Genomic DNA, 25,471 nt, shown 5'->3' on the forward strand with positions numbered 1-25,471 from the left:
CCCGCTCCACTACAGCCCCATCAATGTTAATGGAGGCCTGTTCGGCCCGCCTTTTCCTGTGGTCATTGAAAATCTCATGGCACTTATGTTGCTGTCCCGCAATTCACTCTCATGGTGTTTTTTCCCCCTTTTCTTTTCGTGACCAGAAGGATAGTTCCGCTTCATCCTCTCATCGAAGTTGTAAACATTGACTCCCGCTTTGACATAAGGGGGAGGCGGGGCCCTTGCGCAATTGGCGGGGCCCTACGCAACTTGCGTAGTGAGCGTATAGGGCCGCCCGGCTCTGGCTGCAGATATGGTTGTCTTTCTGGAAGGTTCTCCCATCTCCATAGAGGAACTTTGGAGCTCTGTCAGAGTGACCATCGGATTCCTGGTCACCTCCTTGACCAAGGCCCTTCTCCCGATTGCTGTTTAGCTTGGCGGCCAGCACTAGGAAGAGTCTTCTTCCATTTAAGAATGATGGAGGCCACAACGTTCTTAGGAACCTTCAATGCTGCAGAATTGTTTTGGTACCCTTCCACAGATCTCTGCCTCGACACAATCCTGTCTCGGCACTCTACGAACAATTCCTTCAACCTCATGGCTTGTTTTTTTTTTGCAGAACCTTATATACTGTAGACCGGTGTGTGCCTTTCAGGACACAGATAGTCTTCATCAAGGATGATCAACGGAAACAGGATGCACCTGAACTCAAATTCGAGACTCATGGCAACGGGTCTGAATATTTATGTAAATAAGGTTTTTTATTTTCAAGAAATAAAAACTTTTCGCTTGTCATTATGGGGTATTGTGTGTAGATTGATGAGGAAACAAATTAATGTAATCCATTTTACATGGTACTTTTTAAAATTTACATGGTACTTGGTCAATTTACATGGAAATTAATTTGCAAACGTCAGCATACAAACACAATATATTACATGCAGTAAAAAAAACTGAAAAGTTATTACACAAGTCACACATTTACATTTTAACATATTCAACGTATGTACAACCTACTGTCCGGCCGTGTGTTTGGTCTGAATCGGTCTACTGTTAGGCATCTGGAATGAAACTTACATTTCTTATTTATTTATTTTGCAGAGAAAACTTGCGGGGCCAAATAAAACCAACCACGGGCCAAATTCGGCCAGTTGGATAAGCTTGATTTAGGGTGTATTCACTTAGAATCACCACATCCAGTAGGTGGCAGAAACACACCTCTTTGGGTTGTAAGTCCACCATTAAAACCCCACCGAAGAACAAAAACCTAGCGAAAACAAAAGATTTACCTGTACGTGAATCTAGATAATATTACTCCATGTAGCCAAGACTGCAAATGGAAGCCTAGTAATGGCAGTTGAACTTTGGCCTTCTAGTTCGGAATCACTATTCAAAAAGGTAACGCGTACTACACGTGTGGTACCACATTCACCATATGAATGGTGTGATTAAAAGGTGGAAATCATCACACCAAAGTGGGTAGCTATTTCACGCTGGGAAAATGTTCACATGACAGACTGCTCTGAGATATGTTGCAGCTGGACCCTATTCCACTCTGATATGATACCGTTGCACAAACAGGCAGTATTAGCTAGCTACATTTGCTCAGACTCTTAGTACATTTAGCAAGCTAGCTAGCCAGCCAGCTGACTATTGATTAGCCTCTAAACAATTATTTTAGCAACAACTTGCTAACAAAAGACAAACTAGCAGAGAGTAGTTTGCGGACAGTAGATACACAAACTAAGTGTATAGAATGCTTGTGCAAAGCGGCATGTCACCAACTTTGTTGCATCAATCTGACCATGCAGAGTGAACTTCTGTTTGAAGAACTGCTCTCTCCTTGTGTGACAGGGGGCTTTTTGTGGTTAGCGGCATGCAGCAGCAGGAGAGCGAGACGACTCAAGTAGCAAATGGAGTGAACTATAAAAACTGACATTATACGTGGCGGAGTTCCATATCACATTTAGCAAAACAATGAAAGACGGTTATAAAAAGTAAAGTAAAAACTCAAACCGTTCAGTGCAGCATTACCAGCATATAGTGCAATACAGAATACCGCCCAGCCCTACCATCTTTCTCTGCTGAGTGGACTTTTAACTTGCAGAAATTCTCAACCACTAACAAACACAAGTGTTGTGTAATATGTGCTGTGTTGACACAATCCTGTCAATATCTATAGAAGCTTTACCTTTCACTTACACTAATGACCTGAGCAGTCACTGACTTTATATGTTGCTCTGGTTAATAAGAACATCTGCTGAATGTAAAAATGTAATCCTACATAGCTGAAAGTGCAGACAGACTAAAGTATTTTTTCTAGCCTTCCACTATTAGTCTACACCTGTTGTTTATGAGGCATGTGACAAAATGTGATTGTGGTATTTTCACACATAGCTGTCAAATCCAAACACACAGCCTGGTATGTACACAAGCCTTCAAGACAGCAACAATGAAAAACACACACTTTGAATTCAAATTCATTTTTATTATGTTTTATAACCCCCTGCATTAATTCCAATGTCATTAAACTACAGTTTAGGACAGAGTGATAGAAGTATAAACATTTAAAATACGCTTCTTGTATTGCTTATGATTCTAGGGAGACTGGGGGGGTGCATTGTAAGTGAATCAATGATGCCACTTTACCCATCGACTTTATCATCAGGAGAACAACCGTACATGTTTCAATATCGTGGCTGACTACTCGTCTGATTTGTAAGACATCAGAAAACTACCTGGTCAAAGTGTCAGTGTTAAAACTGATTCTGCAATTCTCACTCCTGGGACTGAACAGGTTTGAAAAGAACAAATGAGAAAGAAAAAGTTATAGCCACCAAGGTGTACATTCCCACATACAAGAACTGCAGAAAAAAACAGGACAACTGAATTCCAAAATGGCTTCTCCCCCTGAAAATGTCTACAGAAAATGTTTTACTCGTCATTCAAGGTGTTGTGAACATTTTTACCAAACAAGTAATTTTGCAGTTACAAATGGGTCAATTAAGGGTGTGAATTTCAGCAAGCAAATTAGAATTTCAGGACCAGTCGTTCCTATCCAGGTTCCAGGAAGAGAATACAAATCAAGTCTCACAGTTTATTGAATGCAGTCTCGGCATGTAACATGACTCTGCATTAGAAAAGCACAACACAGCTATACATCCAATTCAGAATTGGTGCAACTGGAGATACATGAGGCGTCACTGTCAATTAGCTGTATTGCAATTTGGGGATCAGGGATATTGTGGTTTCAGAATTCTTTACTAGTTTATTTTCTCCAAAACCAATGCTGCAATACCATCATTTGTTGCCTTTATTGCATTGTACCCCAAACCCCTTCCACCATTCCCCGCCATAGGTCTTATTGGCTAGTTCTTACTCGTGTTCTTAAAGAGTATGAACATGATTACCCTTTCCAAACATCTTGAATTTAAACAATTGAACCCTCCCTCCCCCATTTGTACTCATTCACACGGTCACAACTTGACTCAATGGTCAAGAGCATACACAGGACTAGACATTGACATACAAAGACATTTACCCACTGACAGACCAAATACTCGGTCTCAACACCTAACATTGCCCATTTTCTAGCCCCCTTTGTGCCAATTGATTGGAAAGAACATTAGGTTAGGGGAATCTGAAGCAAACTCTGCCTTGGGCAAGTTTGGGGTTTACACTATATAGGCGAGTGTTATTCTGTCAGAAAACAGGCCAGGAAAACAGAAATAAGGGTATTAAAAGACCTTGTATGTCAATCTCACAATCACTGACAAACAAGCAGACAGAAACACAGTTGCATACAGACATTCACATTCAGCCAATTGTACACCCACCCAAACAATCTTACAGTCATTCATATTCAGACACACAGGCAATCACATCCACACCAACAAACAAATGTGACGGGACACTAACTTATTCTCAAACACACCAACCAACCTCGTCTCTCACACACCACCCTTCTCTCTACAATACACACGCACATATAAAACCCTTACTGACAGTCACTCACGCAAAGCACACAAAAACATTAAATTATTATTTTTTTGGTTTAGGTTCAATATAAATCCTGTAAGTCAGTATAAAAAAAGGATATATTTCAACTCTACCAATGAAGCAAATTCATACTGTTTTTGTAAACGACTTGTGTGAACTATGAATAATTTACAAACCAATTTCCTCAAAATGATTACCAACCACCTCGTAAAAAGATTGACCTAGCTAACCAGTATGACTGAGCTGGGGTAGCACTCTCCATTAAAAAAAAACATGATCAAAATATTATACTTTCTTTGTAATTTGGGAGAAATTACAAATGTGTTGACTGTCAGATCTGTTGCAAACCCTATTGGTTGGTCCACTGTCGTGCTGGAGTTCTTAAAGTGGAACTGACAGCATTTTAACTACTTTGCAGACATGAAACAAACATTCATATAAATCAGTCAAAATAAAACAAAATCCCTGTTTATGCTTCAAAACCAACTTTATAAGAGGTACTATTTGACTTAACTCCATGACTTACAATAAGGCATTATTGGTTGTTGAAAGAATAGATGAATGCAGTTCCATGCATGATTAATATAATTCCCCAATAAAAAAAAGATTCCTATTAGGTTGTCAATCACAGCTGGCCTGGTACATTGCTGGCTGCCACAACCCACTCAGGATGCACCGTTTCAGTTTCAATGACTCAATATTTTGAACAAAAACGGACGACTGCAACTAAGAATGAGAATACAATAAAACATGCAGGGGCAATGATCACAAGTCAGTAATTTACCTTTATTTAACTAGGCAAGTCAGTTAAGAACAAATTCTTATTTTCAATGACAGCCTAGGAACAGTGGGTTCAGGGGCAGAACGACAGATTTGTACCTTGTCAGCTCGGGGATTTGAACTTGCAACCTTCCGGTTACTAGTCCAACGCTCTAACCACTAGGCTACCCTGCTGCACCAGTAATAATGTTGGCTAGCGCACGTTCCAAACACAAGGTCCGCCAGCCGAATAGGACACACAAGAGTATAAAATCAGTCAACAGTTGAGTCTACTTTATGAAATTACAGCCTCGTGGGCTCACGTCGGTCAATTCAACTTACATTTCGCTGCTTTCGTTTGTCCCGTTTACAGTTCACAGTGGAGGGAAGGTGTACAGGCATGCCACTATGGGGACAATGTCACACCATATGTATTGAATTCAAAATAAAACCAATTGTGAACATGTAAAATAAAGTTGAGAACGTAAACGCTATATATTCGAGGACGGGATGAAATAATGGATGTTGAAATCAAAAACCCAACAATTGAAAGCAAAATGTATAGAATTGTAAACAAAATGACATCAAAAGCAAAAACCCAAAATAATTTTAAAGCGAGAACAAAACAAACAAATTATTTAAAAAATATTTGAAAACGAATGCAAAAATCTTTTTTGGTTAAAAACTTTCTAAGCCACCAATCCTATTGAATAGATTTTGCCTACGCTCTTGCCGCTTTTTTTCTATTGCATACTTAAGTCTGACGTCACCTCGTTTTAGGATTTTTGCTAACATACTTCAAAATTGTCAGTCACGGGTCAATAACGTACGGCTATTAGAAGCATGTATATCTAATACATTTAATGACAAACTAACTACTTAAGTAAACATATGAATTACCTGTTGCACAACGTCCGGCGCAGGTGTATGGCGAACCAGTTACCAACACCGCCGAATGTTGATCGACAGGGAATTCAAATATTTTGTCAGAGTTTTGCTTGCGCTTTAAAATTATTTGCTTACAAGTGTATGGGTTTTGCTTTTGATGTCTTATTTTTGTTTACAGTTCTATACATTTTGCTTTCAGTTGTTGGTTTTTTGACATGTCAGCTGGTCCTTTTGTGGCAGGCTGAAATACAGCGGAAATGTTTTTTGGGGATTCAGGTCATTTGCATGGCAAACAGGGACTTAGCAATTAATGGCAATTCATTTGATCACTCTTCATAACATTCTGGAGTATATGCAAATTGCCATCATAGAAACTGAGGCAGCAGACTGCGAAAATTTATATTTGTGTCATTCAACTTTTGTCCACGATTGTGTATTTCTATATTTATTTATTTTTTAAATTGTGGGACACATTGTATATTGTACAATTAGACTGTGCGACACCACACATTTAATATCCAACTTTTTACCTAAATTATTCATATGTTAGTATTAAACTTATTTACTTTCTCAAAAACATAAGATTTGTCTGTAAAGCAAATGAGACATGATTTGGTTAAAACACTGAAGATGTTGGTGAAGAACCATTTAAGTCTACTGGCAGTACGCAATGAAAAGTTGACAGGCAGGTATTTCTTTTTCACTGAACGGCTAGCCAACGCTTGGCCGCTTTCCCACTCTAAACTGCTATAGAATTTTGACAAATGCCTTACTAAACATTCTATGAATTAATGAAAATGTCCATATCTAAGTGCTCGATCGTCAGAAAATATTAAATATTCTTCCTGGGGGTGTATATGAACAGATTAATAAGGTTTCATGTTGCTGAAAATCTCAGTTCCACTTTAAGTACCAGAGTAAAGAAAATATTCAAGATGCCTCAGCACCTCATATTGAAGACAATGTGGCTCGCAAACCCACACAAACCTAGTGCCCCAAAGCACTGCCCCCCTCCCTCCTCAGCAAACATTTCCAAAAATAATTTAAAAGCAAAAAAAATAATGCATCTGCTTTTATCCGCATCGAACATTTTTGCGGGACAAAGAAAATATCACAGCTGCCAGTTTGAAGATGCTACAATTCGCTTTCATATATAATTCTGATGTGAGCAAACCCACGCCACATGAGATTAGTCCCTCAGCCTTGCACAATAACAAAACTGTCTGAAATGTAATAAAATTAAATTAAAAAACACCAGGGTCCTAATGAATAGCAGAGATAACAAATGAGAGGTCTGCCAAGTTCTCAGCTCATATGTATCAGAGCCAGAGTGAGGAACAGCACACTCAAGAGCTCTGAAGATTTGAAAATAAAAGCATGGTTTGTTACCTCGTTTTTAGTCAAAATACATTTTGGGCTTGGCATGCACCATTGGGCTGCACAGTAAATACCAACAATTAATACATTTAAACTTTAAAATTGCCATTATGGAGATGAAAAAAAAACACACTTAGGATATCGATTCTAATTAGACTCTTACCCTAAAGACATACCCACAAAACTAGGCCAGTCTTACCAACATGAAACGTCTACCTAAAAAACAAAAAAGATGACTTAAGGGACCCTTACATTGAGAAAGAAAAAGCAGGTCTTAAAAATATGTTAAACCATGTTGTTTTGCACAAAGTAAACTGCAATATTGCCTCTAGGGCAATTCAGGCAGAAGATCGAGTTTGTTTCATTTGATATTTATTTTCGTATTATTTTGTGTTTGCTTTTCAAGTAATAGTGTAATTGATATGTATACTGAAAATATGAAATGCAACATGTTAAGTGTTGGTCCCATGTTTCATGATCTGAAATAAAGATCCCAGAAATGTTCCAAACGCACAAAAAGCTTATTTCTCTTTTTTTATACACAAATCTGTTTACATCCGTTAGTGAGCATTTCTCCTTTGACAAAATAATCTAACCACCTGACAGGTGTGACATATCAAGAAGCTGATTAAATAGCATGATCATTACACACCTTGTGGTAAAAGGCCACTAAAAGGCCACTAAAATGTGCAGATGTGTCACAACACCACAGCTGTCAAGTTGAGGGAGCGCACAATTGGCATGCTGACTGCAGGAATGTCCAACAGAGAATTCAATGTTAATTTCACTACCATAATTTGCCTCAAATGTAGTTTTAGAGAATTTGCCAGTACGTCCAACCGCCCTCACAACCGCAGACCACGTGTATGGCGTCGTGTGAGCGAGCAGTTTGCTGATGACAACGTTGTGAACAGAGTGCCCCATGGTGGTGGGGTTATGGTATGCGCATGCATAAGCTACAGACAACGAACACAATTGCATTTTATCAATAGCAATATGAATACAGAGATAACGTTACTAGATCCCGAGGCCCATTGTCGTGCCACTCATCCACCGCCACCAACTCATGTTTCAGCATTATAATGCACAGCCCCATGTCACAAAAATCAGTACACAATTCTTTGAAGCTGAAAATGTCCCAGTTCTTCCATGGACTGCATACTCACCAGACACCCATTTAACATGTTTGGGATGCTCTGGATCAATGTGTATGACAGCGTGTTCCAGTTCCTGCCAATATCCAGCAACTTGAAGAGGAGTGGGATAACATTCCACAGGCCAAAATCAACAGCCTGATCAACTATGAAAAGGAGATGGGACCACCATTTGCCTCATGCAGCACGACAGACTGGTTTTCTGATCCATGCCTCTACATTTTTTAAGGTATCTGTGACCAACGGATACATTTTCTGTAGCCATAGATTAGGGCCTAATAAATGTATTTCAATTGACTGATTTCCTTATATGAACTAATGCAGAAAAATCTTTGAAATTGTTGCTTTTGTATTTTTGTTCAGTATATATTAGATATGTAGTGTTTACTGATGTGTGCATTCAGGGCTCATCTTGGAAAGAGACCATGGTTTCAGCATGACTCCTTGCTTAAATAAAAGGTAAAAAAATTAAAAACGAATCGTAATCGCCAACAATACCCTGTGCATCTTTCAGAAATTGGATGCATACGACTGATCAGATGGTAAATTCCACCAGTTCTTTCCATAGCTGCAGACATGTGCCTATTCCATATAGTTCACTACTTTATGGGCCCTGGTCAAAAGAAGTGCACTTTATAGGGAATAAAATGCAGCACAAGCTCAGTAATTGGACACTACTGTAACTTTCTTTTTCATGGACTGCTCCTGTACTGGTCTGAGATTGTTTATATATATATATATATATAGGTAAATTCTTGTCCTGTGCTATAGCAACCTAATTGTAGGCCACAGTTTTTACATCCACAGTTTTTACAATGGGCCTAGTCTAGTTACCTATGCGGTTTTACATCGGATTTATATCTTATCTTCTCCACACAATTGATTACTGTGACAGGAAAACAATCACATTGCATCTAAGTAAAAGCTGCGATGTTTATATTAAAAGTACTCACATTCTAGATGATGTCAGTCAGAGTTTGAGCCTTGGTTATTGAACAACATCTCGAACAGGAACAAGATTCCCTAGGAGTGCACACCGAACTTTCTACTTGCATAATTATCTCTGAATAAACCATTGTTTTGATTCAGCTTAAATTGTGCTTGTATTCTGTTTGTGGTGTGAGAGAGAAAGACCGATGAAATGAGTGCATATGGGAGCGTAATCAAGGCACTTGAGTGGCAAAAGGCATGTGAATGTAAGCGGGAATGGATGGCTGGTGTTAGTGAGCCATTACAAGAATCTACAGTGAATTCAGAAAGTATTCATACCCTTTGACTTTATCCACATCTTATGTTGCAGCCCAATTCTAAAATTGATTAAATCCCCCCATACATGCATGCATGCATACATACAGTTGAAGTCGGAAGTTTACATACACCTTAGCCAAATATATTTAAACTCAGTTTTTCACAATTCCTGGCATTTTAATCCTAGTAAAAATTCCCTGTCTTAGGTCAGTTAGGATCACCACTTTAAGAATGTGAAATGTCAGAATAAATAGTAGAGAATTATTTTTTTCAGCTTTTATTTATTCTCAGTGGGTCAAAAGTTAACATACACATTTTCTACAGGATTGAGGTCAGGGCTTTGTGATGGCCACTCCAATACCTTGACTTTGTTCTCCTTAAGCCATTTCGAAGCCTTTGGAAGTATGCTTGGGAAAATTGTCCATTTGGAAGACCCATTTGCAACCAAACTTCCTGACTGATGTCATGAGATTTTGCTTCAATATATCCACATAATTTTCCCTAATCATGTTGCCATCTATTTTGTGAATTGAACCAGTCCCTCCTGCAGCAAAGCACCCCCACAACATGATGCTGCCACCCCTGTGCTGGATGTTTTTCTTTGGCTTGCAAGCCTTCCCTAGAAACAGATCTATTTTTGTTTCATAAGACCAGAAGACATTTCTCCAAAAAGTATGATCTTTGTCCCCATGTGCAGTTGCAAACCGTAGTCTGGCTTTTTTATGGCGGTTCTAGAGCAGTGGCTTCTTCCTTGCTGAGCGGCCTTTCAGGTTAGTTCGATATAGGACTTGTTTTACTGTGGATATAGACACTTTTGTACCCGTTTCCACCTGTATCTTCACAAGGTCCTTTGCTGCTGTTCTGGGATTGATTTGCACTTTCCGCACCAAAGTACATTCATCTCTAGGAGACAGAATGTGTCTCCTTCCTGAGCGGTATGATGGCTTTGTCCCATGGTCCCATGGTGTTTATACTTGCGTACTACTGTTTGTACAGATGAACGTGGTACCTTCAAGCGTTTGGAAATTGCTGCCAAGGATGAACCACACTTGTGGAGGTCCACAAATTCTTTCTGAGGTCTTGGCAGATTTCTTTTTCCCATGTCAAAAAAAGAGGCACTGAGTTTTAAGATAGGCGTTGAAATACATCCACAGGTACACCTCCAATTGACTCAAATGGCGTCAATTAGCCTATCGGAAGCTTCTAAAGCCATGCCATAATTTTCTGGAATTTTCCAAGCTGTCTAAAGGCACTGTCAACTTAATGTATGTAAACTTCTGACCCACTGGAATTGTGAGACAGTGAATTCTAAGTGAAATAATCTGTCTGTAAACAGTTGTTGGAAAAATTGTGTCATGCACAAATTAGATGTCCTAACCGACTTGCCAAAACTATAGTTTGTTAACAAGAAATGTGTGGAGTGGTTGAAAAACTAGTTTTAATGACTCCAACCTAAGTGTATGTAAACTTCCGACTTCAACTGTACACACACACACACACACACACACACACACACACACACACACACACACACACACACACACACACACACACACACACACACACACACACACACACACACACACACACACACCGTAAAAACGACAAAACAAAAACACCTTTGGCAGCAATTACAGCCAATTCTTATTGGGTATGACGCTTCAAGCTTGGCACACCTGTATTTGGGGAGTTTCTCCCATTCTTCTCTGCCGATCCTCTCAAGCACGGTCAGGTTGGATGGGGAGCGCTGCACAGCTACTTTCAGGTCTCTCCAGAGATCTTCGATCGGGTTCAAGTCCGGGCTCTTGCTGGGCCACTCAAGTACATTGAGACTTGTTCCGAAGCCACTCCTGCGTGGTCTTTCCCTCAAGCCTGACGAGACCCCAGTTCCTGCCGCTGAAAAACATCCACACAGCACAATGCTGGCACCACCACCATGCTTTACCCTGGGGATGGTGCCAATGTTTCCTCCAGACGAAACACTTGGCATTTCAGGCCAAAGAGTTCAATCTTGGTTTCATCAAAACCAGAGAATCTTGTTTCTCATTGTCAAGAGTCCTTTAGGTGCCTTTTGACAAACTCCAAGTGTGCAGTCATGTGCATTTTACTGATGAGTGGCTTCTGTCTGGCTACTCTACCATAAAGACCTGATTGGTGGAGTGTGGCAAAGATGGGAGAACCTTCCAGAAGGGCAACCATCTCCACAGAGGAACTCTGGAGCTCTGTCAGGTTCTTGGTCACATCCCTGACCAAGGCCCTTCTCCTCCGATTGCTTAGTTTGGCCAGGCAGCCAGCTCTAGGAAGAGTCTTGGTGGTTGCACACATCTTTAATTTAAGAATGATGAAGGCCACAGGGGACAGCCAATGCTGCAGAATTCTTTGACAATCCTGTCTCGGAGCCCTACGGACAATTCCTTCGACCTCATGGCTTGGTTTTTGCCCTGAAATGCACTGTCAACTGTGGGACCTTATATAGACAGGTGTGTGCCTTTCCAAATCATGTCCAATCAATTGAATTTACCACAGGTGGACTCCAATCAAGTTGTAGAAACATCTCAAGGATGCTCAATTGAAACAGGAAGCACCTGAGCTCAATTTGAAATATACTTCTGTATGTGCAAACATTATGGAGTACTGTGTGGATTCAAGAAAAAAATGTATTTAATCCATTTCAGAATGAGGCTTTAACATAACAATGTGGAAAAAGTCAAGGGGTCTGAATACTTTCCGAAGGCACCGTATCTTGGGAGAAAGACAAGTTTAAATGTTTGAATGGGGCCATGTGTCCCTGCCAACTACTTCAGTCCAGCGCACAAAGGGGGAAAGAATAAGGAATCTAATTTAAAGGCATTTATTTAACCTCTCTAGGGTAGGGGGCAGCATTCTGAATTTTGGATGAAAAGCATGATGAAATTAAACGGCCTGCTACTCGGGCCCAGAAGATATGATATGCATATAACTGGTAGATTTTGATAGAAAACACTATAGTTTGCAAAATTGTTAAAATAGTGTCTGACTATAACAGAACTGATTTAGCAGGCGAAAACCTGAGAAAAATAGTAGTTTTTTTGTTTTGTAGATTTCTATTCAATTCCATTACAGTATCCATTGACTTAGGACTCCATTTTCAGTTCCTATGCCTTCCACTAGATGTCAACAGTCTTTAGAAATCGTTTCAGGCTTGTATTCTTATAAATGAGGGAGTAAGACCAGTCTGAACGAGTGGACCCTAACGTGACGCAGATTTTTTTCAGGCGCATGTGCATTTCTTGTTTACCTTTTATATTGGAGACGTTATTGTCCGGTGGAAATATTATAAATCATTTATGCTAGAAAACAACCTGAGGATTGAATATAAACATCGTTTGACATGTTTCTATGAACTTTACGGATACAATTTGGATTTTTTTTTTTTTGATTGTTTTGACTGAGTTTGAGCCTGTGGATTACTGAAGAAAACCTCAGTTTTGTTCGCGTTTTTGGATATAAAGAGACTTCATTGAACAAAAGGAACATTTATTGAGTAAATGAATGTCTTCTGATTACCACCAAGATCAAAGGGTAAGGGATTAATTTTATCTCTATTTCTGAGTTTTGTAACACTTCTGCTTGGCTGGTTACTGTTTGTAATAATTTGTCTGGTTACTGTTTGTAATAATTTGTCAACTGGGCTATGTTCTGGGCTAGGTATGTTCTGGGCTAGGTATGCTTTTGCCGAAAAGCATTTTATAAATATGACTCTGGTTTGTTTAACATCCTTGCAGAAATCTAATTAACAATACAAAAATCCCCATCAAAAGCAGTCTGTTTAAGCATCCGCCGATATCACACTTCGGCATCTGCGGTGCAAGGTGGCAGAGTTAGAGCGGTGTTTGACAGACCATTACACATCCCGTAAAACCAGTCTTCTCACAAAAACATTGGTTTTGGATGCACACTAATATGTCTCCTCTGTGGAAAGCTGAGACTCTCACGATGGTGTTCAGTTTTAGGATGCCCACAAGCCTCACGACTCGTCTGAAGGTCCCCGGTATCAGTAAATATATATATTTTTTAAAGGAATGGAAGTATATGGAGATACTGTAGTTTAGTGCCTAAAATAAGAGAATAAGTACATGTAATAAAAAAACTAAAACATTCCCTGATCTTTCTTACATCTCTCAGATAAAGGATTGAAACTTCTGAACAAACTTCCTTTACATTTTTGGGGGGACTGTTATTCACTGCCTTTCTTTGACCATCTTAAAACAATTAAATATGTAGCTTAGAACCCACCCCTTTAGGGTTGGGTGCTATCCAGATTTTCATACCTTTTTTGTACCATACTGGGGTATACTGTATTACCGGAAGTGCACACAAGGGGCACTATTTGAAAAATACAATAGATTTTTTGAGACGCACAAAACAATTTAGGCAACAAGGATCTTGAATGCATCTAAAATCAAAGCAATTAAGTTTTGGTTTACTTAGAAAATTTTGACGTGAACTAGCAACTTCTGACAGACTGATTTCGTTTGGACAATTTTTTAAAAGTTGCTCAGCAACCAGATACAAAAAAACTAGCAAAAAGAGAAACATCCCTTTTTCAGGACACTGTCTTCCAAAGATATTTCGATTTTTTATGAATTAACTTCACAGATCTTCATTGTAAAGGGTTTGAACACTGCTTCCCATGCTTGGTCAATGAACCATAAACAATTAATGAACCGGCACCTGTGGAACGGTCGTTAAGACACGAACTGCTTACAGACGGTAGGCAATTAACCTGTTTTGGAGGCTGGTTATTGTTCGGATGACTGACGTGCCCAAAGTAAACTGCCTGTTACTCAGGTCCAGAAGCTAGGATATGCATATACTTGGTAGCATTGGATAGAAAACACTGAAGTTTCTAAAACTGTTAAAATAATGTCTGAGTATAACAGAACTTATATCGCAGGCAAAAACCTGAGGAAAATCTATCCATCCGAAATATATATATTTTTTTGAGGTCACAGGTTATTTCATATGGTTGCCTATGGGATATACAAATAGATAGGACTCAGATTGCAGTTCCTATGGCTTCCACTAGATGGGTTTCAGGGTTGTTTTGTGAAAAGATTGTAGTTTGAAGAACTCCAAGTACTCTCTCATTAGAAAAGTGGTCTTGTTGGCACGTGCATGAGGTGTGCGCACTTTGTTACTCATCTTCCCTATTCAACATACTACACTCAGTTATAGTTTATTTAGATAGAGTACCTGAGGACTAATTAGAAACATCGTTTGACTTGTTTGGACGAACTTTACTGGTAACTTTGTGGATTTGTTTGTATGCATGTTGAAAGAGTGGATTACTGAGATCATTGGCGCCAACTAAACAGACTTTTCTGGATATAAAAGAAGGACTTTAGCGAACAAAATGACCATTCATTGTGTAGCTGCGACCCTTGGGATTGCAAACAGAGGAAGATCTTCAAAGGTAAGTGATTAATTTAACCGCTATTTGTGATTTTGTGATGCATGTGCTGGTTGAAAAAGTATTTTTGTGTGGGGCGCTGTCCTCAGATAGATCGCATGGTATGCTTTTGCCGTAAAGCCTTTGAAATCTGACAACGCGGTTGGATTAACAAGAAGTTAAGCTTTTAAATTATGTATTTTCATGAATGTTTAATATTACGATTTTTGTATTTTGAACATCTGCAATTTCACCGGCTGTTGTCGTAGGTAGCGGGTTTTAAGGTCACAGTTATGAAAACTTAGGACACTAAAGAGGCCTTTCTACTGACTCTGAAAAACACCAAAAGAAAGATGCCCAGGGTCCCTGCTCATCTGCATGAATGTGCCTTAGGCATGCTGCAAGGAGGCATGAGGACTGCAAATGTGGGCAATAAAGGGCAATAAATTGCCATGTCTGTACAGTAAGACACCTAAGACAACGCTACAGGGAGACAGGACGGACAGCTGATCGTCCTCGCAGTGGCAGATCATGTGCAACACCTGCACAGGTTCGGTACATCCAAACATCACACCTGCGGGACAGGTACAGGATGGAAACAACTGCCCGAGTTACACCGAACACACAATCCCTCCATCAGTGCTCAGACTGTGCACAATAGGCGAAGAGAGGCTGGGATTGTAGGGCTGTTGTAAGGCAGGACCTCACCAGACATCACTAGTAAAAACATCACCAATAGGCACAAACCCACAGTCACTGAACCAGACAGAACTGGCAAAAAGTGCTCTTCACTGACGAGTCACAGTTTTGTCTCACCAGGGGTGATGGTCAGATTCGCATATCGAAGGAATGAGCGTTACACCGAGGCCTGTACTCTGGAGTGGGATCGATTTGGAGGTGGAGGGTCCATCATGGTCTGGGGCGGTGAGTCACAGCATCTGAGCTTGTTGTCATAGCAAGCAATCTCAATGCTCTGTGTTACAGGGAAGACATCCACCTCCCTCATTTGGTACCCTTCCTGCAGGCTCATCCTAACATGACCCTCCAGCATGACAATGCCACCAGCCATACTGCTTGTTCTGTGTGTGATTTCCTGCAAGGAAGGAATGTCAGTGTTCTGCTATGGCCAGCGAAGAGCCCGGATCTCAACTCCATCAAGCACGTCTGGGACCTGTGGATGGAGGGTGGACCTGTGGATTAAGGGCTAGGGCCATTCCCCCCAGAAATGTCCGGGACCTCGCAGGTGCCTTGGTGGAAGAGTGGGGGTAACATCTCACAGCAAGAACAGGCAAATCTGGTGCAGTCCATGAGGAGGAGATGCACTGTAGTACTTACTGCAGCTGGTGGCCACACCAGATTGTTGCTTTTAATTTTGACCTCCCTTTTGTTCAGGGACACATTATTCCATTTCTGTTAGTCACATGTCTGTGGAACTTGTTCAGTTTATGTCTCAGTTGTGTAAATATTTGTATGAACATAAGATTCAACAAGTTTACTGAAAATAAATGCATTTGATAGTGAGAGGATGTATTTTTTTTTGCTGAGTTTATGTTCTGTGGAGGAGGGGAAAAAAATTGAGTTCCAATATTAGGATAACCGTTGTGATTGGAGGAGAGAGGTGGGGGTTATCGAATTAGGAACAACTCCTATGTTCTCCTCGAGCTCATTAATGATAGAATGTTCATATTTGAAGATGGCAGAAAAGCCCGTCTTTGGCAATGACAAGGAGTGGCAAGGAGTGGAATGTTAGCTAAAAAGACTGGTACCCAGGTTAGAATGTCTGCTGTAACCAAGAAGCTTGATCTTGACATCTAGCCACTTAGGTACCTATAGCAAGTTAGCAAACCAAATGCAAAGCTGGAGACCTGAGGTGGATCTAAATTATAATGACATCATAGATTTCGTATAGTTATAAGCACACAACCCTGCAGCCCCCAGGTGCCCCCAATCCCCCCCAAAAACATAGTTGAAACAGTTTTGAAAATCAGTCACTATTTCGAAATATAATATCCCAGTGTACAGTATATTGCCCAAACCTACTAGCCATAAAAGTGGATGATGTATTCAGCAGGAAACAATACAACTTGGATCAATATTTTACATGGTTCTTACTTTTCTTTTTAAGGTAATGTTCCTCAACTATCTCAAGTTTTTCAGCTGATTATTACCTTGCAATACCAGGATACAATCCAAAAAACATAAGCCTATGTGTCTTAAGCCAAAAAAGGACTGATAACTCAGTGTGCATTTGGCAAGTTACCTTTGGTGCAAAACAACATGGTTAAGACTATTTTAGCCAAAAAATGCAATCATCTTTTAAATAAAATAAAATAAAAGGGGAACAAGAACAGGACATACAAATCAGCAAAAACAAATACATCCATGTGCCAAGTTCTGAAGATTGAGAAAAGATAAGTTGAAGAGGTGCCTGAGCTGCAAGAGCTGAATGTTGTGCAAAAGCCGGGTACATCCTGTTGTCCTGGATGGAAGATAAGTGGCAAGGATTAAAAATATATGTCTCACACACACACACACACACACACACACACACACACACACACACACACACACACACAAATATATCCCATATCCCTTTTATAGCCACAGTTATTTGATAGACATAAGGAAGATGGTAATCGAGTCAGCTTGCCATCTGAGGAATTGACCATATTCCTTACACCCATCTGACCATTTCAGATCCACGTTAGGGGTGACCTAAAATATTAGCCATTTTCACTGGCATGTCAGCCATACAGTGCATTCAGAAAGTATTCAGACTCCTTTACTTTTTCCAAATATTGTTACGTTATTCTTATTTTCTAAAAATGGATTGAATAAAAAAATCCTCAATCTCCACACACACACACACACACACACACACACACACACACACACACACACACACACACACACACACACACACACACACACACACACACGACATTTTTGTAAATGTATAAAAATAAAATCTTATTTACACAAGTATTCAGACAATTTGCTATGAGACACAAAATTGAGCTCAGATGATCAATGGAACAGGATGCATCTCATCCTTGAGATGATATGAAATAATCATCTCAAGGATAATATAATAATATAAGGATAATATGAAATAACACTTAATAACAAAACTAAGTGTTAAATCAAAATACATTTTATTTGAGATTCAAAGTAGCCACCCTTTGTCTTGATGACAGCTTTGCATTCTCTCAAACAACTTCATGAGGTAGTCACTTGGAATGCATTTCAATTAACAGGTGTGCCTTATTAAGTTAAATAGTGGAATTTATTTCATGCTTAATGTGTTTGAGCAAGTCAGTTGTGTTATGACAAGGTAGGGTTGGTGTACAGAAGACAGCCCTCTTTAGTAAGACCAAAGTCCTTACTTTGGCAAGAACAGCTCAAATGAGCAAAGAGAAACGACAGTCCTTAAGACATGAAGGTAAGTCAATACAGAACATGCAAAGAACTTTGAAAGTGCAGCCGCAAAAACCATCAAGTGCTATTATGGAACTGGCTCATGAGGGCCGCCACAGGAAAGGAAGAGCCAGAGTTACGTCCGAAAACAATAGTAGGCTTGATTTCAAACAATTACAAGACAGCCTACAGGAAGGAGGGCCCTAGGAGTGTGGTGCCAGAAAAATAACCTCTCACTCAACATCAACAAAATAAGCTGATCGTGGACTTCAGGAAACAGCAGAGGGAGCACCCCCCTATCCACATCGTCAGGAGCGCAGTGGATAAGGTGGAAAGCTTCTAGTTTCCGGTATATACATCACCGACAAACTGAAATGCTCCACCCACACAGACAGCGTGGTGAAGAAGGTGCAACAGCTCCTCTTCAACCTCAGGAGGCTGAAGAAATTTGGCTTGACACCTAAAACCCTCAAACTTTTACTGATGCACAATTGAGAGCATCCTGTCAGGCTGTATCACCAACGCTTCACTAGGGCAAACTACCTGCCCTCCAGGACACCTAAAGCCCCCGATGTCACAGGAAAGCGAAAAAGATTATCAAGGACAACAACCACCCGAGCCACTGCCTGTTCACCCTGCTAACATCCAGAAGGAAAAGTCAGTACAAGTGCATCAAATCTGGGTCATAGAGACTGAAAAACAGCGTTTATCTCAAGGCCATCAGACTTTTAAACAGCCATCACCAGTCCAGAGGGGCTGCTGCCCCATACACAGACTTGAAATCACTGGCCACTTTAATAGTAGAACACTAATAAGTTTGACATATTTTGTATTACTCATCTCATGTATATACTGTATTCTATTCTGCTGTATCTTAGTCTATGCTGCTCTGACACTGCTCATCTAAAGGTTATATATTCTTAATTCCAATCCTTCAGATTTGTGTGTTTTGTTAGATATTACTGTACTGTTGGAGCTAGAAACACAAGCATTTCACTACAACCACAGTAACATCTGCTATACACGTATGTTGCCAATAAAATTGGATTTGATTTGCAGAGGATAAGTTCATTAGAGTTAACAGCCTCAGAAAATGCAGCCCAAATAAACACGTCAGAGTTCAAGTAACTAACAACTCAACATCAACTGTTCAGAGGAGACTGCCTGAATCAGGCCTTCATGGTTTAATTGCTGCAAAGAAACGACCACTAAAATACACCAATAAGGAGAAGAGACTTGCTGGGCCAAGAAACAAGAGCAATGGATGTTAGACCGGTGGAAATTTGTCTTTTGGTCTGGACTTCAAATTTTAGATTTTTGGTCTGAACCGCCGTGTCTTTGAGAGAAGCAGAGTAGATGAACGGATGATCTTCGCATGTGTGGTTCCCACCGTGAAGCATGGAAGTGGTGGTGTGATGGTGCTTTGCTGGTGACACTGTCAGTGATTTAAAAAAAATTCAAAGCACACTGAACCAGCATGGCTGTCACAGGATTCTGCAGTGATAGCGCAAACCAGATGGGATGGTGTAAGTGTGACTATCATTTGTTTTTCAACAGGACAATGACAACACACCCCCAGGCTGTGTAAGGGCTATTTGACCAAGGAGAGTGATGGAGTGCTGCATCAGATGACTTGGCCTCCACAATCACCTGACCTCAACTAAATTGAAATGGGTTGGAATGAGTTGGACCACAGAGTGAAGGAAAAGCAGCCAACAAGTGCTCAGCATATGTGGGAACACCTTCAAGACTATTGGAAAAGCATTCCTCATGAAGCTGGTTGAGAATGCCAAGAGTGTGCAAAGTTGTCATGAAGGCAAAGGGTGGCTACTTTAAAGAAAAGAAAATATACTTTGTTTTGCTTAACACATGATTTCATGTGTTATTGCATAGTTTGGATGTCTTCACTATTATTCTACAATGTAGAAAATAGTAAAAATAAAGAAAACCCTTGAATGAGTAGGTGTGTCCAAACTTTGGACTGGTACTATATATAAATACAAATACACTCCAAAAAATAAAGGGAACACTAAAATAACACATCCTAGATCTGAATGAATGAAATATTCTTATTAAATAGTTTTTTCTTTACATAATTGAATGTGCTGACAACATAATCACACAAAAATGATCAATGGAAATCAAATTTATCAACCCATGGAGGTCTGGATTTGGAGTCGCACTCAAAATTAAAGTGGAAAACCACACTACAGGTTGATCCAACATTGATGTAATGTCCTTAAAACAAGTCAAAATGAGGCTCAGTAGTGTGTGTGGCCTCCACGTGCCTGTATGACCTCCCTACAATGCCTGGGCATGCTCCTGATGAGGTGGCGGATGATCTCCTGAAGGATCTCCTCCATGACCTGGACTAAAGCATCCGCCAACTCCTGTACAGTCTGTGGTGCGTTGGTGGATGGAGCGAGACATGATGTCCCAGATGTGCTCAATTGGATTCAGGTCTGGGGAACGACCGGGCCAGTCCATAGCATCAATGCCTTCCCCTTGCAGGAACTGCTGACACACTCCAGCCACATGAGGTCTAGTATTGTCTTGCATTAGGAGGAACCCAGGGCCAACCGCACCAGCATATGGTCTTACAAGGGGTCTGAGGATCTCATCTCGGTACCTAATGGCAGTCAGGCTACCTCTGGCGAGCACATAGAGGGCTGTGCGGCCCCCCCCAAAGAAATGCCACCCCACACCATGACTGACCCACCGCCAAACCGGTCATGCTGGAGGATATTGCAGGCAGCAGAACGTTCTCCACGGCGTCTCCAGACTCTGTCACATGCTCAGTGTGAACCTACTTTCATCTGTGAAGAGCACAGAGCGCCATTGGCGAATTTGCCAATCTTGGTGTTCTCTGGCAAATGCCAAACGTCCTGCACGGTGTTGAGCTGTAAGCACAACCTCCACCTGTGGACGTCGGGCCCTCATACCACCCTCATGGAGTCTGTTTCTGACCGTTTGAGCAGACACATGCACATTTGTGGCCTGCTGGAGGTCATTTTGCAGGGATCTGACAGTGCTCCTCCTTGCACAAAGGCGGAGGTAGCGGTCCTGCTGCTGGGTTGTTGCCCTCCTACGGCCTCCACCACGTCTCCTGATGTACTGGCCTGTCTCCTGGTAGCGCCTCCATGCTCTGGACACTACGCTGACAGACACAGCAAACCTTCTTGCCACAGATCGCATTGATGTCCCATCCTGGATGAGCTGTACTACCTGAGCCACTTGTGTGGGTTGTAGACTCCGTCTCATGCTACCACTAGAATGAAAGCACCGCCAGCATTCAAAAGTGACCAAAACATCAGCCAGGAAGCATAGGAACTGAGAAGTGGTCTGTGGTTATCACCTGCAGAACCACTCCTTTATTGGGGGTGTCTTGCTCATTGCCTATAATTTCTACCTGTTGTCTATCCATTTGCACAACAGCATGTGAAATTTATTGTCAATCAGTGTTGCTTCCTAAGTGGACAGTTTGATTTCACAGAAGTGTGATTGACATGGAGTTACATTGTGTTGTTTAAGTGTTCCCTTTATTTTTTTGAGCAGTGTATATACAAATAAAATACTGCCTTTTAAACAATTAAGTACTGGATCCAACTAGTCTTCTGAGGAATGACTCACCAGTTGAGGAGTTCTAGGGCTCCACCTGTTGACGGCCAGTCTCCTTCAGCCCCTCCTCGCAATTGGGGTTAGTGGCGTGGAATTCTGCCACGTACAGGCTCTTGTCGATGCTGCCAGGGATAGGCTTGATGTCGGTGACCAACTGGTCCTCGATGGACTTCAGATTGAAGCGGTCTTCAGAGGTGATCAGGTTGATGGCCAGGCCCAGGTGGCCAAACCTCCCTAAGAGACAATATCACAGAGGGATGGAATGAGCATGTGGCCATGTTCTCAAAACAAAGCATTCAGAAATTACAAGAAGATAGAAAGCATTGACATAATACCAAAAGAAGCACATAAAAAGGTTTCCATACCTGATCGTCCGATGCGATGCAGGTATGTCTCAGCATTCTTGGGGAAGTCGAAGTTGATGACGACATTGACGGCCTGGATGTCAATACCTCTGGTGAAGAGATCTGTTTCAAACAGTAAACCATAAAACAGTTTAATCAACTGTACTTACATACCCATGTAAAATCTGATATAACCAAACAAAATATTCAGTCAAATTCATATGCAGAATTTGCTCAGCCATTTCCTGGTTGCAAAAAGTATAAAATAGTTTGCCCAGGGCTGGTGAGACATAGCCAAAATATATCACTGTATATATATATATAAAATAAGTGATGGCATTATGTTTTTGAATGACAAAAGTTCTACATTTGTTTGATGAGTAGCCCGTGACCCTACCTCGCTTTGGATTAGAATTAAGAGCTTCTGCTAAATGACTCAAATGTAAAATAATTAGAATATAGTGGGAACTTCGAACACTATTGTTTTACATGACAACGAATTAAAATATCAGGTGGAATTATTGTGACAGGGTAGGAACCGAAGTGTTAAAGTGTTTCCTAGGGGACCCTATAATCTTTAGCTACATTAAATGTTCTCTTAACTACTTCATGTAGCTAACCTATTCACGCTTTGCATATTCCTCTGATTTAGCAGGCACTGTTGCACAAACATACTAATTTAGATCTACACCGTCACTGGTATTATCAGGCTGTATAGCTAGTTACGTTTGCTCTGACTCAGTATAGCCAGCTAACTAGCGATTAGCGGCTCACACGATTGAGGCCCAACTTGCTAAGAAAAGACAAACTAGCCATTTGCAGATGTAAGAAACAAACTAAGTGTAATTATAGAATACTAGTGGATTTATATTAAGAAGCAAAATGAGAACAGCATCGTTGGGATCAACAATGTTGCATGTGCTGCACTGACCATGCAGACTGAACGTAAGTGTCTCGTGGTCAAGAAACAACAAATGCGCTCCTTGAGTGACTGGGCGGGGATAGGTCTGTGTGGAAAGTGGCATACACACACACACACACACACAGAGAGAGAGACATAGAGAGAGAGAGACAGAGAGACACAGAACTCAAGTAGTGGAGAAAACAATAAAAAAGTGACACGGCATATCACTTAACCAAACATTCAAATATCGTTACAGAATGTAAAAATCGAAATACAGTATACCGCCAAGTTCACTTAATTTTGTCACGGGCTGAGAATCATTGTACCATCTGAACCGCGGTGAAATATCTTTCCGATAACAAAATAAATGTATTTATTTATTTATTTATTTAGCTGATGTACAAAAACTAAAGTTATATAAAAACATTTTTTTACGGGAAGCATAGAAATAGCACACCAGATCTACTGCTTCAGACTCAATGAAAGTCACATTTCTGAGTTTGGTCGGGTCGCTCATTGGTATAAAACCACTGTGCAACTTCACATGCATCCCAATCAATGACGACTAGCGTGGGCCAATTTCTATTGTTGATTCTCAATTTATTATAAAAAATGAAGTTAGTTCCGGAAGTATTCTAAAGGGTGATTATTTGGTTGCATAAACATGATTAGTGCTTCCCCTTCAAATCAGTTTTAGAAAATAAATAGAGGATAGGTTGCTGCTAGGGATGTGGCGGTCACCAAATTTTGTCAGCCAGTGATTGTCACACAAATAAAACTTGGTCTCACGGTAATTGACCGTGAATTAACATACACACATTTAGCATCTCCTGGCTTCCTAAATCCATGTTATATCGCCTACACCTTCACAATAAATACATTATTTTAGACAGGTCTGAAGAAGCATATGAAAAAAATGTAGTCTATTTCTGAAGAACAGAATAGCATACTTTGAGTTGTCCTTATGTTAGGTCCTGATGTGGCTATGGGCTACATTTAGCAGACAAGATTTGCTTAGAATTATTATTAAAATAAAAAGGATATTCTCTCCACAAACGATTTGAGGGAGTGTGCGTGCACGCACATGCGGCTATTCTGTGTTGAGCGGTTAACAAAGAAATAGGTATTCCTATATGCTTAAATTTAGAGTTATTCATGTAACTTCAGTTCTACAAATGTTGGGCTATATGTTTGGATTTTTAATACATTGTAAGGCTGCATGATGCGACTAAAAAGTAGCTTGAAAGGCATGAAAGCTTTATGACATTCCTGGGAGTGTGTAAAATTATATTTTGTATTACCATATCATTTTTGTCTGTTCTCTATAGTTATGTACTTGAAAATGTATCAATTGACCAATTCAGCACATTTTGGCAGACTTGATACAAAATATTGTTTGTTATTGCAGTGCTTCATTGGATCAATCTGAAACTTTGCATTTTCGCCTAAACTGCACTATATTAAAGCCTCTCTTGCATTTCAAAGATGGGACAAAAAATAGAAAACGCATATTTTTTTATTTGTATTATCTTTTACCAGATCTAATGTGTTATATTTTCCTACATTAATTTCACATTTCCACAAACTTCCAAGTGTTTCCTTTCAAATGGTATCAAATATATGCATATCCTTGCTTCAGGTCCCGAGCTACAGGCAGTTCGATTTGGGTATGTAATTTTAGGCGGGGGAAAAAAATATATATATATATTTTTATAAAAAAAAGGGTCAGATCCCTAAAGATGCTTTTTTGGCCACTTTAGTTAGGACACAAAATAATATACATGCCTAGGCTACTTGAGGTATGCGACTGATTATAAAAAGTCGCTAGAAACGGCACCATTTCTTATGCTGGGCACCATTTTACAAGTGATGATATGATTCACAAGTCAGACTAGTTTTTCTGGACACAATGGTGCTCCCAAATTAATATTCCAGGTCGCACAGCTAAATATTTAGGAGCATATGCCAAAATGGTCGCACTTTAGAGCCCCATGGACACGTACCAGTGCAGACAAGATTTCTGCAGAGTCCATTTCTGAAGTCGTGGAACACACGATTTCTGTACTCCTGTGAGGATTAAAAGAACACTGCATGAGAGCACTGAACACAACCTCAGAATTGCATATTTTCTCACGGCTCCCATACATTGACTAGCACAAACTCATATATTCCTCATATTTCTGTCCAAAGGTAGTCTCCTCGTTGGTCAGATTTTTTCTCTTGTATGACAATAAAAACAAATCTGTTCATTAAATCTGGTATGGTTTGTAGACCATAATAATAAAAATCAGGAGTTGGAACCGGTTCAGGGAACAGAATCACAAATGAAAGTGATCTATACAGTTTTATT

General features: G+C 40.3%; 1 protein-coding gene across 2 annotated transcripts in view; it reads right to left on the reverse strand.

Moving 5' to 3' along the window:
- Positions 1-2,449: 2,449 nt before the first annotated feature.
- Positions 2,450-25,471, reverse strand: part of LOC118398336 (probable ATP-dependent RNA helicase ddx6) — a 55,623-nt gene continuing 32,601 nt past the window's right edge. For both annotated transcript variants that reach the window (XM_052470639.1, XM_035793572.2), the window contains exons 11-14: positions 25,125-25,188; positions 22,239-22,340; positions 21,886-22,107; positions 2,450-17,317 (exon numbers count right to left, since the gene is read on the reverse strand). In XM_052470639.1, coding sequence (XP_052326599.1) covers positions 21,899-22,107; positions 22,239-22,340; positions 25,125-25,188 — 375 coding nt within the window. In that variant the 3' untranslated portion in view covers positions 2,450-17,317; positions 21,886-21,898. The remainder of the gene's footprint in view (positions 17,318-21,885; positions 22,108-22,238; positions 22,341-25,124; positions 25,189-25,471) is intronic.

The sequence above is a fragment of the Oncorhynchus keta genome, chromosome 19, assembly GCF_023373465.1.
Source record: "Oncorhynchus keta strain PuntledgeMale-10-30-2019 chromosome 19, Oket_V2, whole genome shotgun sequence".
NCBI classification, from domain to species: domain Eukaryota; kingdom Metazoa; phylum Chordata; class Actinopteri; order Salmoniformes; family Salmonidae; genus Oncorhynchus; species Oncorhynchus keta.